Genomic DNA, 15747 nt, shown 5'->3' with positions numbered 1-15747 from the left:
ATCAGATGTCCTGCCCATGATCAAAAACCCCATATGCAGTAACACGCAGGACCATTAGTAAAATGTGAGCTGAGGAACTAGAACTGCCCATCCACATCCCACTCCCGTCACTTAGGAAGAATTATACACTTAGATTCTCTTTTTGGCTTCTTAACTTGCCATAAAAAAAAACATATACCCCTCAGGTTTAGTAAGCCATTGCTAGTTAATTTCCAAATTAACAACCCTAAACACATATAATTCCTTTGGTAAAACTGAAATCTTTAATCCATGCATCTCCCTATCAGCGAGAGATGCAGTTGGTTGATCCTGCTAAACTCCAGTTTAATCTTATGCAGCAGGGGTGTTAGATTCACTTCCAATAAGTGATCTAATGTTAAAGTTATCCTAACCCCCATATAGGTTGCGTCCTCAACCACCCGCTGGTCACGAAAGGCTATTCCTGCGGTGCAAAAGATCAGTGTCTTACCCTCATTCAAGAGGTAACCTGCCAGTGCCCCAAACTTCTTAGCGTCACTTGAAATTTCTTTTAAGACCTTCTGTGGATCTGTTGTTACCACAGTGATGTTGTCCTCTGTAATAAGCAAGCACATTACTCAACCTGGTTTACTACTACCAGCCTTATTCCAGACTATTTACAATAATGAAATAAAGGGATCAATATACAGTAAGAATAACCAGTGCGAGCATGTGTACCCTTGTCCTGTCCCTCTAGTGATTAAAATTCTATCATATTATATTCCCAAATCTGCAATCTTACATTAGGAGCCCGATATAAGGCCCTGATAGCTTTTATAAATCCTGGGCCAAAGCCCTTCCAATTCAAGACCGTCCACAAGTATCTGCAAGAAACCCGGTCAAAGGCGTTCTCTGAGTCTAATAGCACTGAGCCCATATGCGTTCTCGATGCCTCGGCCACATCAAATAGAGTAATAACCCTCCTAACCTGATCAACCGTGCCCTGACCCGGATGATGTCATGGTGGCGGGGTGAAACCAAAGTATCTATATATAACCTTACCCAAGTGGTTTGCAAGAACCTTAGCGTAGGTTATAACATCACTGATGTAATTCTGGAAATTGACCTATATGACCCTGGGTTTAAGTGAGGCTTACCTTTCTTCCTAACTACAATAATATTAGTTGATTCCGGAAAAGTAGGAATCTCCCACTCCCTCTGCACATTCAGAAAGGTCAAAATCATCTCTTGTCCAAGTTCTGAATAAAATGTTTTGTTCAACTCCAGGGGTAGCTTATCTGGCCTTGCAGCTTTCCCCGAGGCCAGTGACTGAACCGCCCCCATTAACTCCTCAGGAGTAATCCAAGATTCCAAAGCGGCTCGGTCTTCTGTTTTCAACCCGAGCCCCTTTACAGTACTCCAGAACGCAGCAAAGCTAACTGGGAGCGGGAGAAATTTCTTTTGTATATAGTCCAGTTGCGACCTATCCTCCTTGGCTAACCCCATAACCTCAAGTTCAAGCACCAATGCATTATGAACCAATAAGATCCTAGGATATCTCTCAATTCCCACCTGCCCACCAGGCGCAGCTGAGACTAGAAAATAATTGAGGTGAACTAACTTATGATGAGGAAAGAAAAAGATTGTTTACCTGGGGTCAGGGGCTTTTTATTTATTCCAAGCATCAATCAGCCCATGGTCTTATCAACCAATCGAGTGCTTTAAAAACCAGAGGTTTCCTGCCTGAGTATGGGTTAGGTCTCTGTGACTTCCCCATCACTCCTCAATGTATGTTGAATTCTCCACTTGCGATAGGGCCTGGGCGAGGGCGCACACTCCAGATCCAAATGATTAATGATCAAAAACATCAGTCTTCTGTAAGTTAGATCTGTACACCGAGCACAGAGTAAATTTTCCTTATTCCACTTGGCACTCCAAGATAACCCATCTCCCAAGTTTGTCTGTAGAGCTCCGTGTAACCGAGCAGCTAGTCTTGTTAGCAAGAATAGCTACACCCCTAGATGTTAGACCCTTTTTAGTACAGCCAAGCAGCTCAAACACCAGATCCGTCAACAGCTTCTTTTATGATAACTTTTAATCTAACAAGGTTCATCAGAAAGACTTGAACCTTGAAAATGTTGTATCATCTGCCTCAACTGTCATCGCCTCTCCACAGTGGCATGGCAGAAGTCCAGCCTCACAAAAAAATTCCATCCAGCCACAGTGTGTTTCTGATCTGGGTGAGCCAAGTTAAAAACAGCATCTTGAAGTAGGAAGTTGCCAAAGTATGCCAGAATTGCCCTTGGCTTTCCCCACCTGCAGATGACGCTGAAGTTGTTTAATCGGATGTCTGTGCCCACTTTGAAATTCCAAATCAGAGTTCCAATGAGCTAGCTATGGAACAGCATTCTTATATAGCCCATTTATGTATTTCAGGGCACCCGCACCGTCTGCACCTTCAGCCACACCCAGCACCCTAAGATTGTTGCACCTTAGCCTGTTCTGAAATTCTTGTAACTTCCACTGGGTGTCAACTAATCATGTCTCATGATCTTCGGTAACTTTCTTCTTGGCTAATGCATCATTTTTCAAGGGTAACCTCCTTGTTTTCCACCTCAACCATCCTTTCCGAGAATTCAGAGCATGCTTTAGTTTAGCCACTTTCCGCATTCTGCCTTGAAGTTTTCTGTTGGCAGTCAGCGCCTTGCAGCTATCTGCTCAGGTCTCTTGTGGATGAGCCATAATTCCTTGGTATATAGCCTCCAGGGAGGCAGTGTTGGAGTGTACCAAGCTCCCTTTGCCTACTGCATGGCCTGCTCCACTCTAGATTAGGTCTTGCAGAGTAGTCCCTTTTTCAGTCTGCACCTGCTCGGGCAGACCCTCCAAACTTGCTTTGCGGAATTATTTTCTTGGCAGTAAGCCAAGGATCCTCGCCCCTTCAGCAAGTGCGGTAGCCCCTCCCTCACTTGGTCCACTTGTGACCCTCGAAGTGCTGTCTTCCAACCCCTTTCAAGGACATTCCTCAAGGGATTCCTTATGCTCCTCTGTCCAATCAGACTGGTCGGAGAGAGAGAAAAAAATGTTCTGGTGTATCCGCTTCTGCCCTAGAGTAGTTCTCATTGCTATTGCCTTTATTTAATGCTGCTTTTTGGTGCCTGTCAGTCTTAACTGATAAAGCGCAACCAGATGTAGGGCTAGCTAACACCTCTAGTGTGGCTAGGGGCTCCACATTGCCCTGCAGTGCGTAGTTGCAGGGTCCTCCCGTGCTTCTCTAGTTATCCTCTAACTCCCGGGTCATCTCACCATATAGTATTTCCCTTGCATCAGAGCTGCTTTCAATCAGCATGCATAGTAGGCCTTCTTTTTCACCTAGTGGCTCCGGAGGGGGCAAATTGGACTGTGCTACAGAAATACCAGCTGAAGAGATACTAGTGTCCCCCCTTATTACTCACCGTGTCAGCCGCTCCACCATCAACCACAACGGGGTGTCTAGGTTTCCCAAGGAGTCAAAGGTTGGCTGTGCAGCGAAGGAGTGGCAGTATTGTCCAACACTGTCCGACCCGGTGCCCAGCCAACCTTTTTAAAGAAATGTGCTGTGGTCCCTGCATAAGTGCCAGGAGGGCCCCATGCTAGCTGAGCTGCCCCTCCCGTCGAGCCTTTTATTAGTAGATGCTTTGCTCAGTCACGGGCAGAGCTTCCCTCGCTCCGGCCCTTCTCCATTGTTGTTGGCTGTACAGGGCTTAACTGTCAACGCTGCCTTAGGGGTCATCCAGACCAGCGCTGCTACAGGAATGATTCTGTAACCTTTCCTCCCCCCTACCCCCCTCCGAGCACATGGGAGAGAAACCACCCAAACAGTACTTACGCAGAATGCTCGACCTTTGCAGTAGCCCCAGTACTCCCGTATCAGGTGACCTCTGGCAGCCTGATGCCGCATATCTCAGGGGCATCCCTGTAGTAAGGAGTGGGGTTAAGAGGTCCACTGTCCGGGTCGTCGCAAGCTGGGAGGAGGGCCCAGTTGACCGTCCTCACACGGTCGCCATCTTGCTCCTCAAAGGAGGATGACTTCCTAATGGAAACACTCTCATACACATAGCACTCAGCACAGTGCCTACCCATGCTTAAGGAAATGTTAAAATCAACTCTGGATATCTTTAATGTACTTAAGGCCCGAGTAGTTACACCCGGTAGAAGTCTGGTATGAAGGGGAGGCCTTATATCGGAGGACAACTCTCCATCAAATTATCTGATTGGCCATACCGCCTGCAAATGCACAGGGTACTGGAGACAAAAGGCCCTCTGAAAAAGTAAAAAAGATAGATGCAGTGGGCAAACAGGTGACCACTTAATCTGCCACACATAAATGCATCACCAACTCTGTCTGTCTAATCTCGAGGTAGAACCAAGCTCAGTATCATGAGATGGGACCCCTGATCAATAACTCCTGGATCAGTACAGGCAAGGAGCTTATGAGCTCATACCGCAGGGCCAGACAATCGCTAACGTTATCATTAGGTGTGCTCTGGACACAGCTGACACTACCAGAAGGGGTATTAACTCTAGCATTCTCCTCCACCGACATGCCTGGCTCTGTGTCCCTCACTTTGGGCCACAAGTCCAGCAGCATCTGATCAACTTGATGGAACACCTGCAGCACCTTTTCATGCCTCAAGTTGATCAGTTGCTGGAGAAAATCCAGAAGGACATGGCCATGGTAATGGAGGCTCTTTAGTCCCCATTGCCCTGTGGCTTCTTAGTCACTCACTTACGTGGTGGTGCCAAGGTGACGACAATGGAGGAGGTGCTGAGGCAAAGGGAGCCGCTCTCTCCAAGCAGTGACTCCCTTTCCATTGCCCCCCGACCACATTACACTTGTTGGGGAACCCTTGCTGCAGTTCCCGGTACAAAGGCAAAACACCACCTCAGACCAGTGGGTTCTGTACATTGTTGAACAGAGTTAGTGGCTGGAACTCACTGCTCCACTCACCCAAATCTACTCCCCACACTCCCTGCAAACAATCCCTTTCCACAGGATGAGGTGGACGCGCTATTATACAAAGGCACCATAGAGACTGTTCTGCTGAAACAATGTGTAAACGGGTGTACTTTTGTATCCTCAAGAAAGCTGCGTCCCTCAGGCCCATACTTTACCTCAGACCGCTCAACAAATGCATCCTGTCAGAACACTTCCAACTGATCGCTCTCCAGGATGTCATTCCTCTGTTGCAACAAGGCGACTTCATGACTGCTATTGACCTGATGAAGGCAATTTCCACACCCTGATCTACCTGGCTTATCTCCGGATCCAGGTAAACGGTCAGCACTTTCAATTCAAGGTTCTGTGCTATAGGTTAACTACAACTCCCAGTCTCTTTACCAAATGCCTTGCAGTGGTAGTCTCTCGTCTCGGGAGGAGGGACATCCACATATTCCAATACTTCGACGACTGGCTGATGAAGTGTGCAGGCTGACAGTAGTTTTTGGCCCACACCCACATCACCCTAGATCATCTTCACAATCTCTTGTTCATAATCAATGCGGGCAAGTCCCACCTCCAACCCCTTCAAATACAGCCCTTCCAAGGGGCAATTCTAGACAGTCACTGGGAAGGCGTATCCCAGTTCTGAATAGGTTCAAGCTTTCCAGCTTCTGCAGCGTCTTTTCCAGCCAGATCATCAGCTAAGAGTCAGGACAGTAATGCGCCTCCTCTGCATGATGGCCTCCTGCATCACCATCGTTCCCCACCCCTGCTTACACATGCATCCACTTTAAGAGGGCTTAGCAGCACAGTGGTCACAAGCGGAGGGACTGCTGGAGGATCTAGTGTTGATTTGGGCCAACACTCAAAGGTCTCTGTTGTGGTGGAATAACAACAACCTGTTGCAGGGCAGGCCCTTCCTAGACCTGGTTTCCCAAGTGGCCATCGCCACTGACATCTCTCTCACAGGGGTAGGGAGGGCACATTTCAAAGATTTGACCATTCAAAGAATGTGGATACCCCCTCAACATACTTTCTTTCACAGCAATTGTCTGGAACTACTGGCAGTCCAGCTGGCTTTCAAAGCTTTTTCTGGCATGTCCATCGCAAAACAGTTCTGATCAAATCCGAGAACATGGCTGAAATGTCGTTCATTTGGAAACAAGTGTGCATGCTTTCTTGTCTGCTTCCAGAGCTGGTGCAGAACATTTGGCTTTCGGTGATCCATCACAAAATACATCTACTAGCTAAGTACCTTCCGGGAGCAGTCAGCGACTTTGCAGACTTGCTCGCTTAACAGGATGTGGCAACAAGTCCAGTGGGAACTCCATCCCAAGGCATGATCCCTGTACTAGTTCTGTCGTTGGGGATTCCCCAATTAGATCTGTTCGCAACTGCTGAAAATGCCAACTGCCCAAGATTTACTTCAAGATTTCCACACCCATGGTCCACGGGCAATGCACTTTGGGTAAACTGGTCAGGGGTATTTGCCTATGCTTTTCTGCCTCTCACTTCTTCCATACGTGTTCCGGGGGCTACAGCAGATGTCCCTCTCCCTCATCGGGTGGCTCCCATGTGGGCCATACAACCCTGGTTCAGAACCCTTCTTGAGCTGCCTGTAGTCTGGCCGAATCTTCTCACTCAACACCAGGGCACAGTTGGGCACCCCGATCTCAAGTAGCTCACCCTAGTGATTTGGCTCCTGAGGTCTTCGGAGTTAGGCAACCTCAGTATGCCCGTTGTGTGCATGTCCATGCTTGTAGTCTTGCCATCCCACTACTCGAGCTTGATATGTGGCAAAGTGGAAAAGGTTTGCCCACTACTGCCTTCCCAAACTCCTAGATCCACTCAAGCCAGCAGTACGAGACATTGTCTGCTACCTTTTTCACTTGCAACTTTCTGGTCTCGTTTACACTTCCATTTGTTTGCATTTGGCTGCAGTGGCACCATATCTACAGAACAGGGAGCACTCTTCGTTATTCAAAGTCCCCATCATTAAGACTGTTCTTGCTCCCAACCTATATTCTCAATGTGATTTCACTAGGCTCACGTGCCTCCCTTTTGAGCCGCTCTACAAGTGCCCTCTCCAGTTTCTCTCATAGAAGGTTGCTTTTCTTTTTTTAAAACCTTTTTATTAATTTTACTTCGCAAACAGAAGAAAAACATTATAGAGCATTTCCATTTCTCACATTGCAATAGGTTAAAACCAACAGTTAATATTACACATTTACAAATGCACACCATTGGTACATGTTTCAAATCGCCTGAGTCCCAATTCTTGTTCCGTCTTCCTGAGTTCTCAATCTCCCTCTGAGTCTGAGTCACTATCTTCTGAACCTGATGGGGGATCACAAATTTCTCCCCTGTACGTATTCCATGCACCCCACACTTTTTCCCACTTTTTGGGGCACCTTCTGTTATGGTATACTGCCCTCTCAGCTACCATTGCTGCGTCCATATCCTTACTCCACTGCGCTAGAGTCGGTACCCCCGCGGCACCCCAGTTCTGCGCTAGAAGGTTGCTTTTCTAGTTGCAATCACTTGTGCCAGGCGTGTATGTGACACCCAAGCTCTCACTTTTTGTTTTTTTATTTAAAAAAGGCCTACACTGCCAGAGTAGTACTTGGAGCTAACCCAAAGTTTCTGCCCAAGGTAATCACCCCTTTCTACCTAGTCCAGCCAATTAAACTCCTTGTGCTGTTCCCACACTCGGACTCTGTGGCAGAGAAAGCCCTTCACACTTTACTTATCAAAGGGGTTCTCCTATACTACATCTATAGGAAGAAATAATTTCCTAAAACGCAACTTATTTGTTGCCTACACTAAACCGCTCACTAGCTAGTCCAGTGCATTCAGACCTGCTGTTCCTAAGCCAAAACACCTGACCCTGCTGCTCCTATGCCACATTTTACACCCAAAAAAGCGGTCTTCATGGTCTTTTAGGGGCAACATCCCTATAGCTGACATTTATAAGGCTGCTACCTGATTCACTTCACACATGTTTACTAAACACTACTGTGTGGATGCACGAAAATGTTAACAATCTCAAGTGAGCCATGGTGTACTACTTACACTTTTTTCAGTCCTCTGCAACTTTTCTGGATATTCGCTGCTTAGGGGTGAACTGCTTCACAGTGTATTCAGATCATGTGCATCTACAGATCACATGCTGCGAACTGAAAATATTACTTACCCTGTTTACATCGGTTTGTGGCATGTAGTACTGTAGATTCACATATGACCACCCACCTCCCCTGAAGCCATCAGCTGTTACAGATGCTTTACTTTTCACATTCACTCGCCTGGCCATCTTCTGTTCCTTCTGTATTCCTTCTCCATCCATCCTCACCCGCTGGGCAGGAAAACAATCTAACACTGGGGCTGATGACCATGCGCATTGCCGGTCTTGGGAGGAGTCCCTATACCTCATGACTCGAAAGACTTCGAAGAAAGACAAGTTTTACATGTGTGAGCTCAACTCTAGATGGCAGGAGTATGCAGAGCATGTGAATCTACAGCGCTACATTTCACGAACAGATGCCTGTAGGGTAATTAACATTTTCCTTCTGATTGATAATTGAACTGCGGCTTTCTCACTGCCCGCCCGCCCTCCCTCTCCAATTTGTGGAGTGCACATTTGCACCGCGTAATAAGGTCTTAAATTAGATTTCAAAAACTACAGTTTGTTTACAATGATCCACGTCCGTAGAATGAGAGCCTGTAAGTGGCGTTGCTCTGTTACTTATGGGGTGGTATGAAATTGGGGAAGAGCCTTGTAGCACCACCTGTTGATGCTCAGCAGGCTTGACTGGGAGAATTTTCTCAATCCAGTCTAGCACCTGGGATATTCCAAAGGTGAAGAATTTGTGGTTAGATACAGTATTCACAAGAAATAGCATTACTGAAGGTAAGTAACAACTACTTCTCCTTTTAAAAAATTACAAATGGCGGTTATAGAAGATGTTGCCATGTTTAAGAGCACGTGCATTTATAGGAGGGTCTGGTTTATTTGATGGAAGTGAATATACACAGCATTTATGAAACGATTGAACTTGATTTAGTTGAAACTTTCAAACACTTGTTCTAATTTTTCTTGCAGCTTAGTGAGAGAGCACGTGAGCGAAAGGTGCCCGTCACTCGGATTGGAAGATTAGCTAATTTTGGAGGTAACTTTCTATGCATATCTCACTTATTTCTTTCAATATTCGTTAACAATTTGTGTTTGTTTACAAAGACCAATTGTGTTCCCTGTGTATGAATAGACACTTGGCACAAACCTCGTGCTTTTTAGGACATTTGTCGCATTTTTATCTGCTATTTGTCTTCCTTTTATGTGGTTATTGGACTGTTGATATTACCTTAGTGTGATAGATATAAGTTGTCTATATGGTTTAAACAGGACAGGCTGTAACTTAAACAGTGCATGCCTACTGCCACGATGGTCCATTTCTGTAAGTCATCAACCCCTTGCCCAACCTTTTAGTTTAACAGGCATGGTTTATTGTGTCCTACCGTATGAGATCGGTTTTCCCTGTAGTTTTGCTATCTGGATGCAAGTTGAATGCGAGTGGAGTCTGTAATCGTGCCTGATTTTACATTTTATGTCTATACTGCTATGCCCATGTGACTAAGACATTGAAAATACTCTCTCTGGCTTATTGACATTGTTCGTTGCTCCAATAATTGCACTGGCCAGCCTAAGTATCAAATCAAGAGACTTTATTTCGGTTATATTTCAAACCATAAAAGTGTACATATATACAACAGTTAAAAAGCATTACACACATTATTGCCATATATAAAGTCATTATGCAATACAAATTTCCTTTGTCCCAATATCAGTATACATACAGGATAGTTATAAAGTGCAGACAGTGCTTAATGAAGTGCAAAAAGCGTAATTTAAAAAGAAGTCCAATGAATTTGGCAGTTAGACAGAAAAAGTATATAGGGTCATTGATCCAAACAGGTTCTCATTCTAACGGTTAATTTTAAAAACGATATTATTTGCAGAACACTGTCCTGATGCAGAAGCTGTAGGTAAATAAGAGCTGGTCTGATTTGATTAAAACCAAGTTTTCTTAGTAGGGCAACAAGATAACGTCGGCGGGGATATTCATAAAACCTACATAAAAACATAAAATGCAGCATATCCTGTGGAGACTTCCCGTCGCAGCCACAGGGAGCTGCACATTTGCTAAAAGTATCCGACTTGGGTCTAATTAAAAGGTGATGAAAGATGTTAAATCTAAACCTAGACAACAGAAATTTTTCATGCGAACTGAATGATCCTGCCAGGTAGGGTTCTATGCTAACACATGTCTTTAACATAGCATATTTCCTAACACTTGGCTTTAACAGTTCCACACTCTCTCTATCGGCCAACTGATACTTACAAAAAGCAGTTTTAATTGCTGTTACATCCCCCTTTACAATCCCACCGGGGCGAGTAAACAGATCTGAACGCCCCAGCTTTGCAAAACAGTTTTTCAAGTATTTTAGCCAGGGGATGCACATGGAGTTATCCTGAGATACAAGATCTCTCACAGTCTGATGTGTAAGAGGTATTTCCTCATTTAACCAGAGGTTAACCCAACAAATCAGTGGCCTTAGAGCAAAGTTGTCACGTAGGTACTGTGTCCCTAGTTCCTCATGAACTACAAAGTGCCTGAATCACCTATCTGCAAAACATAATGATAGTTACCAGTTACTGTGATACTTTTTTCAGACCATCTCAACATCTCGAAGAAATGTGCTCCTATCACACAACATGCGAATTGCTTAACATACTATACTGCATCATCATGCCTTAAACCAGTGCTGCTACGTGGGCACAGACCCTGCCTTCCTGCCTGATGAATATCAGGTCTGTCCTCGAGCAAGCCCATTACATACATTACTTTCTTGCAGACAGCAACCAAGGCCAGTCTGCTCTCTACCAAAACCTAGTTCACTCCCTCCTTTAATACATAATACGTTTTTATAAGCAACCTGGTAGATAGTTCATTTGGCAAGCACATTTGGCATGAACCAGCTTACTAGTTATGGGCTGAGGAAACACGCACATTATGACCCATGCTTCTCCCTCAGCTTACCCGAAGATAAAGTTTGTTAGGCGCCCGACAATGTCAAACTGTTGGGCATATTTCTTTTGAATTCTGGCAAACTTTTGCCACAAACATGGGTACATGAGAAATCTTAATTGTTATTTTTAAAGATTGCTTGGAAGCAAATTTTAGTGCAGAATAAATCAAATAAAATGATTTGCAGAAATCAATAGTAACAATAGTATTAAAAGAAATCTAAATGGCCAACAAATTGTATGGAGTGCATTTTTAATAATCCCAGTATGCCTAGGCTCTTAAGCATCAAAAGTATTGCCATAATGAGGGTCTGTATTGCAACAGAAACAATCCACATTCATACCTCTACTACATTTTATTTTTAAAATATTTTGTATTTTGACTTTCAAACATTTCATAACATTGTACCATAATAGTCAGTTTTCATTTGCACAGTGTGTAGTTATCTTTGTGTCTACATGTGATACGACTATTAACATGTATTGATTAGCGTAGGAGAAATCCCTTAATCTGTTGTCATTGGAATACAAAGAATGAATAACATCCCTCTACCAAATCTCCCCCCCCCCCCGCCCCCCCAAGGGAGTCTGTTTCTGTTTGTGCGTACATCAACCAGTCTTCAGGGTGGCCATTATTCCCCCTAGTAGTTGTGGGGATAGGAATAGCGCCTACATCTGGTGCATTTTGTTGGGGTAATATGTGGAGGAGTGTGGCTCAATGGTTAGTGCGGCAGACCCTGATGCAGAGTTCTGGCCAGGGACCAGGGTTCGATTCCCGCCTCGGCAGGGTCTCGGGCTCAATTTCCTCGGACCTGATAATTCTCGCCTCGGTGCCTATTCTAACCATGGGTCCCACGCTGCGACTCTGGGCAATAGCTTGCTTAGCCTCCACACCGGCCCCAACAGCGCTAAGGATGCCTGGCTTCACCCTGGGGGTGCCCAGGAGTGGACACTTCACAGGGAAAGCCAGGAGGGGTTCCACAGCGGTATGAGTATCAACGCCAGGAAGCCGAATAGGCGACACCGCAAGGTGACCGTCTGGCGACAGTGCGCTCTATAAGTACCATGACATATGTAAGTTATGTTATGTTATGTTATTTATTATTTATTAAGCGCACATACGCCCGGGGGCTTCTTGGCGCTGGTGAGAGAGTCAACATAACAGTACATAAAAGAAATACAATCACTGTTTACCATAAGCCTGAGAGAAAAGAAAAGTTTTAAATGCCTTCCTGAAAGCAAGAAGATCCTTACTATGTCGCAGAGTCAGAGGGAGGGAGTTCCACAATGAAGCGGCTAAAAATTGAAAACTGCTACCTCCCTGACGTTTCTTTTTGAAACGAGGGACCTCAAGAAGGTCTTTGTGGATGGATCTCAAACTGCGCAAGGGTTTGTATTTGCGCAGTAACAATCTAAGGAACATAGGACCCTTACCTTCCAGAGCCTTAAACACAATACAGCCCACCTTAAATGTGGCTCTCTGTTCCACAGGCAGCCAGTGCAAAATCTCTAGTCCGTGTCTAATTGATTCCCACTTAGGGACTTTGCAAATAAGTCTTGCAGCTTGATTTTGCAAGTATTGCAGTCTTTTGAGTTGGCCGATAGGCGCCCCCAGGTAGAGGCCATTTGAGAAATCAATATGAGACAGGACTAGGGCACTAACTGTTTGAATTAAGGCCAAACCTGTGAGGAGATGTGCGATTTTTTTAATCTTCCTCAGCTGAAAGAACCCCGAGGAAACCACAGTTCCGATTTGACTTGCCAAGGTGAGATCCTCGCTAAGAGTCACTCCCAAACTTTTTACCGTGCGGGATTTTTTTGGGGGAGAGCCCATATCCGACGGCCAAAAGCTGGGACTCCAACTGATCTCACTCTTCCCAGGTAAGATAAGCTCTGTTTTTCCCGGGTTTAACTTGAGGTGGTTTAGGGACATCCACCTCTGGATAAGAGACATAGTTGCTCGGAATTCCTCAGCAGCATTGTGAGAGTTTAGTACAAAAACCAACTGCAGGTCGTCTGCATAATTATATACATCAACCTTAAACTCTCGTAAAGAGAACAGCAAAGGCCGCATATACAAATTAAATAATAAGGGAGACAAGGAGGATCCTTGAGGAACCCCACAAAAAGAAATTTTTTTTGGGGCTGTAAAAGAACCCAGTCGAACCGATTGGGTACGTCCTGAAATAAAGGACTTGAGCCAAGCCAAGGCCAAGTCCCGAAGGCCGGCCTGTTCGACACGGTTGACCAAGATGTTGTAGTCAACCGTGTCGAACGCAGCAGACAGATCCAATAACACCAGTGCCTGGTGCAGGTCCCTGTCTGCGTTAGACCTTAAGGTGTTCTGAACAGCCAGTATCACTGCCTCAGTCGAGTGACCAGGCCGGAACCCTGCCTGGTTAGGTTGTAAATAGCCAGAGGCTTCCACAAAACTTGATAGGCAGTTGGTTACGTGCGCCTCCAATATTTTAGATAAATAGGGCAGTAACGATATTGGCCTGTAGTTAGAGAGGTCTGAGGAATCAATACCAGGTTTCTTTTTTAAAGGGATCAGTAAGGCCTGTTTAAAGCTATTAGGAACATTCCCTGACTTAAGGGAGTTATTAAGCAATGGAATCAGGCTACTTGGGAGTGCCCGACCTATTTCTCTCATTACTTGGGGAGGGCAGGCATCCTGAGGAGATCCTGATTTAACTCTCGTGAGCAAATCTTGAAAGGTTTGATCAGTGATTAAAGGAAAAGAATGCAAAGTAAGAGGGTTAAAAAAGGTGTCGTCTATCGGGACACAAACTGGCAGCTTGGATAGAGTATCCTTGATCAACACTATTTTATCATTAAAATAGTCGTTCAATGAGTTGCAGAGCAGTTGTGAGGGGACAACCGGGGGGGAAGTTCTCTCATCATTGCACAACTCATTCACAATCCTGAAAATTTCTTTCGACTTGTTAGTCGCATTAAGTATTTTAGAAGAGAAATAAGCAGTTTTGTGAGTGTGCAATGTCTTTTGGTAGGCTTTACGAGCTAGACAGTATGCTATCCTTGCTTCGGGACAGTAGTTGGTACGCCATGTTCTCTCTTGCTGCCTCACTTCAAGTTTTAATTTTCTCAACTCCGGTGTGAACCACTTATGCGCATCCGCGCCGCGTGAGTTGTCAAAGCGAGTGAGGGGAACACAGACATTAATGGCTGAGGTTAGCCAATCTTGAAGCCTACAATCGGCTATCTCCACATCTAAACTCTGCTCTGGCAAAGTAGACTTTAACAAATTTAAAAAAACTGACATGTCCAACGAGGACCATTTCCGAGTCAGACTGGTAGCCTTCAGCTTAAATTGAGGAGCTTTCGCAACACAAAATGAGAAACTAATAAAAAAATGGTCAGACCAGCTGCAGGGTTTAATATCAGTAACATTAATAGTCAAATTCAATGACCAAAGTTGATCGAGACTATGGCCCTTTTGATGGGTCTGAGTATGTATATGTTGTATAAGATTCAGATCACTCAGAAGGTCCCTCGTCTCACCAGCTTGGGGGTCTAATGGTATACTATCAAACCAGAGATTTAAATCCCCAATCAGGAGTAGTTTAGAATTATTGGTGGCTAGCATGGCCAGTTGCTCCGCAAGAATAGCAGGAAACGTGGTCATAATTTGGGGAGGGCGGTATAGTAGAACCACCACGAGTGTCCCATTGACAGTGTCCAGCTTAGCAACAATATTCTCCACATTAGGAATATCTAAGGAGGGAAGTTGTCTGAGTTGATGTTTCTTATTGGAGATAATGGCCACCCCGCCGCCAATTTTACCTCCCGGTCGTAAAACAGAGATAATGTAATAATCAGCAGGCAAGGCAGCTAGGATGTCCGGTAATGAATCCGGTGTAAGCCATGTTTCGCTCAACAGGAGTAAATCCGGTTTAGTATCAGATAGTAACAAAAAGATGTCTGTCTGATGTTTGGTCATAGAGCGGGTGTTTAAATAAACACATTTAAAATTACAAATAGTACCTGAAGAGCTTTCGGAAACCGCGTAACTCGAGGCAGGGTCCGTAGTTAAAGTAATAGGATTGGCAATGCCTAGGCGAGATGTCCGTTTCACCGTGTTAAGGGGAATGGGGGGGCACATCATGATGGAAGGCCGCAGCGCTAGTAAATCAGCGGAAGTGTACATTAAAGGACAGACAGAGTCCTTAGCCCCTAGCCCCGGACGCTCGCGGACGAGCGCAGACGAGCTTGACTCTAGCGCGACTCCGGCGCGCCTCCGTCGCGCCCGCTGCGCACGTCCGCTGCGCTCCCTCCAGCACATTGCGTTTTATGTGAGGGAGCCTCGAGCGACTGGACCGCTGCCACAGGTCCCTGCGCTCTCTGGCTCCTCCCAATATGGCGCCCGTTCCCACCACCAGACCGGCACTAGGGGCCGCGGTAGGTGAGCCGCCCTCCACACAATCGGCAAAAGCCGCGATGGACCAAGGCAGAGGGGCCGCTGTTTCAGGTAAGAATGCGAGTAGCGCTATAAATCAGCCGCCCTGCACGCAAACAGATATAGAAACACTCGCCAGCTATTCCGCAAGCAATTATAATTAAATCGCCGCTTGCACACAGTGACAGTTTAAAACACAGTATAGCAAGGTTAAAATGCAGTTAAAATGTTAAGTGCGCAATTGCAATCAAGTCTGCCGTGATGCAGAGTCTCTCGGTAAATGGCGCCGGGCTGCTACCACCAACCCGGAAT

General features: G+C 45.5%; 1 protein-coding gene across 2 annotated transcripts in view; it reads left to right on the top strand.

The window, feature by feature from the left end:
* The window catches only part of COQ8A (coenzyme Q8A), a 366784-nt gene that overhangs the window by 127484 nt on the left and 223553 nt on the right, over window positions 1-15747 (top strand). For both annotated transcript variants that reach the window (XM_078649870.1, XM_078649871.1), the window contains exon 4: window positions 9036-9102. In XM_078649870.1, coding sequence (XP_078505996.1) covers window positions 9036-9102 — 67 coding nt within the window. The remainder of the gene's footprint in view (window positions 1-9035; window positions 9103-15747) is intronic.

Source organism: Lissotriton helveticus, chromosome 6 (assembly GCF_964261635.1).
Source record: "Lissotriton helveticus chromosome 6, aLisHel1.1, whole genome shotgun sequence".
In the NCBI taxonomy this organism is placed as follows: Eukaryota; Metazoa; Chordata; class Amphibia; order Caudata; family Salamandridae; genus Lissotriton; species Lissotriton helveticus.
Note: the sequence above shows the minus strand (reverse complement) of the source record. Positions and strands in the feature narration are given on the sequence as shown.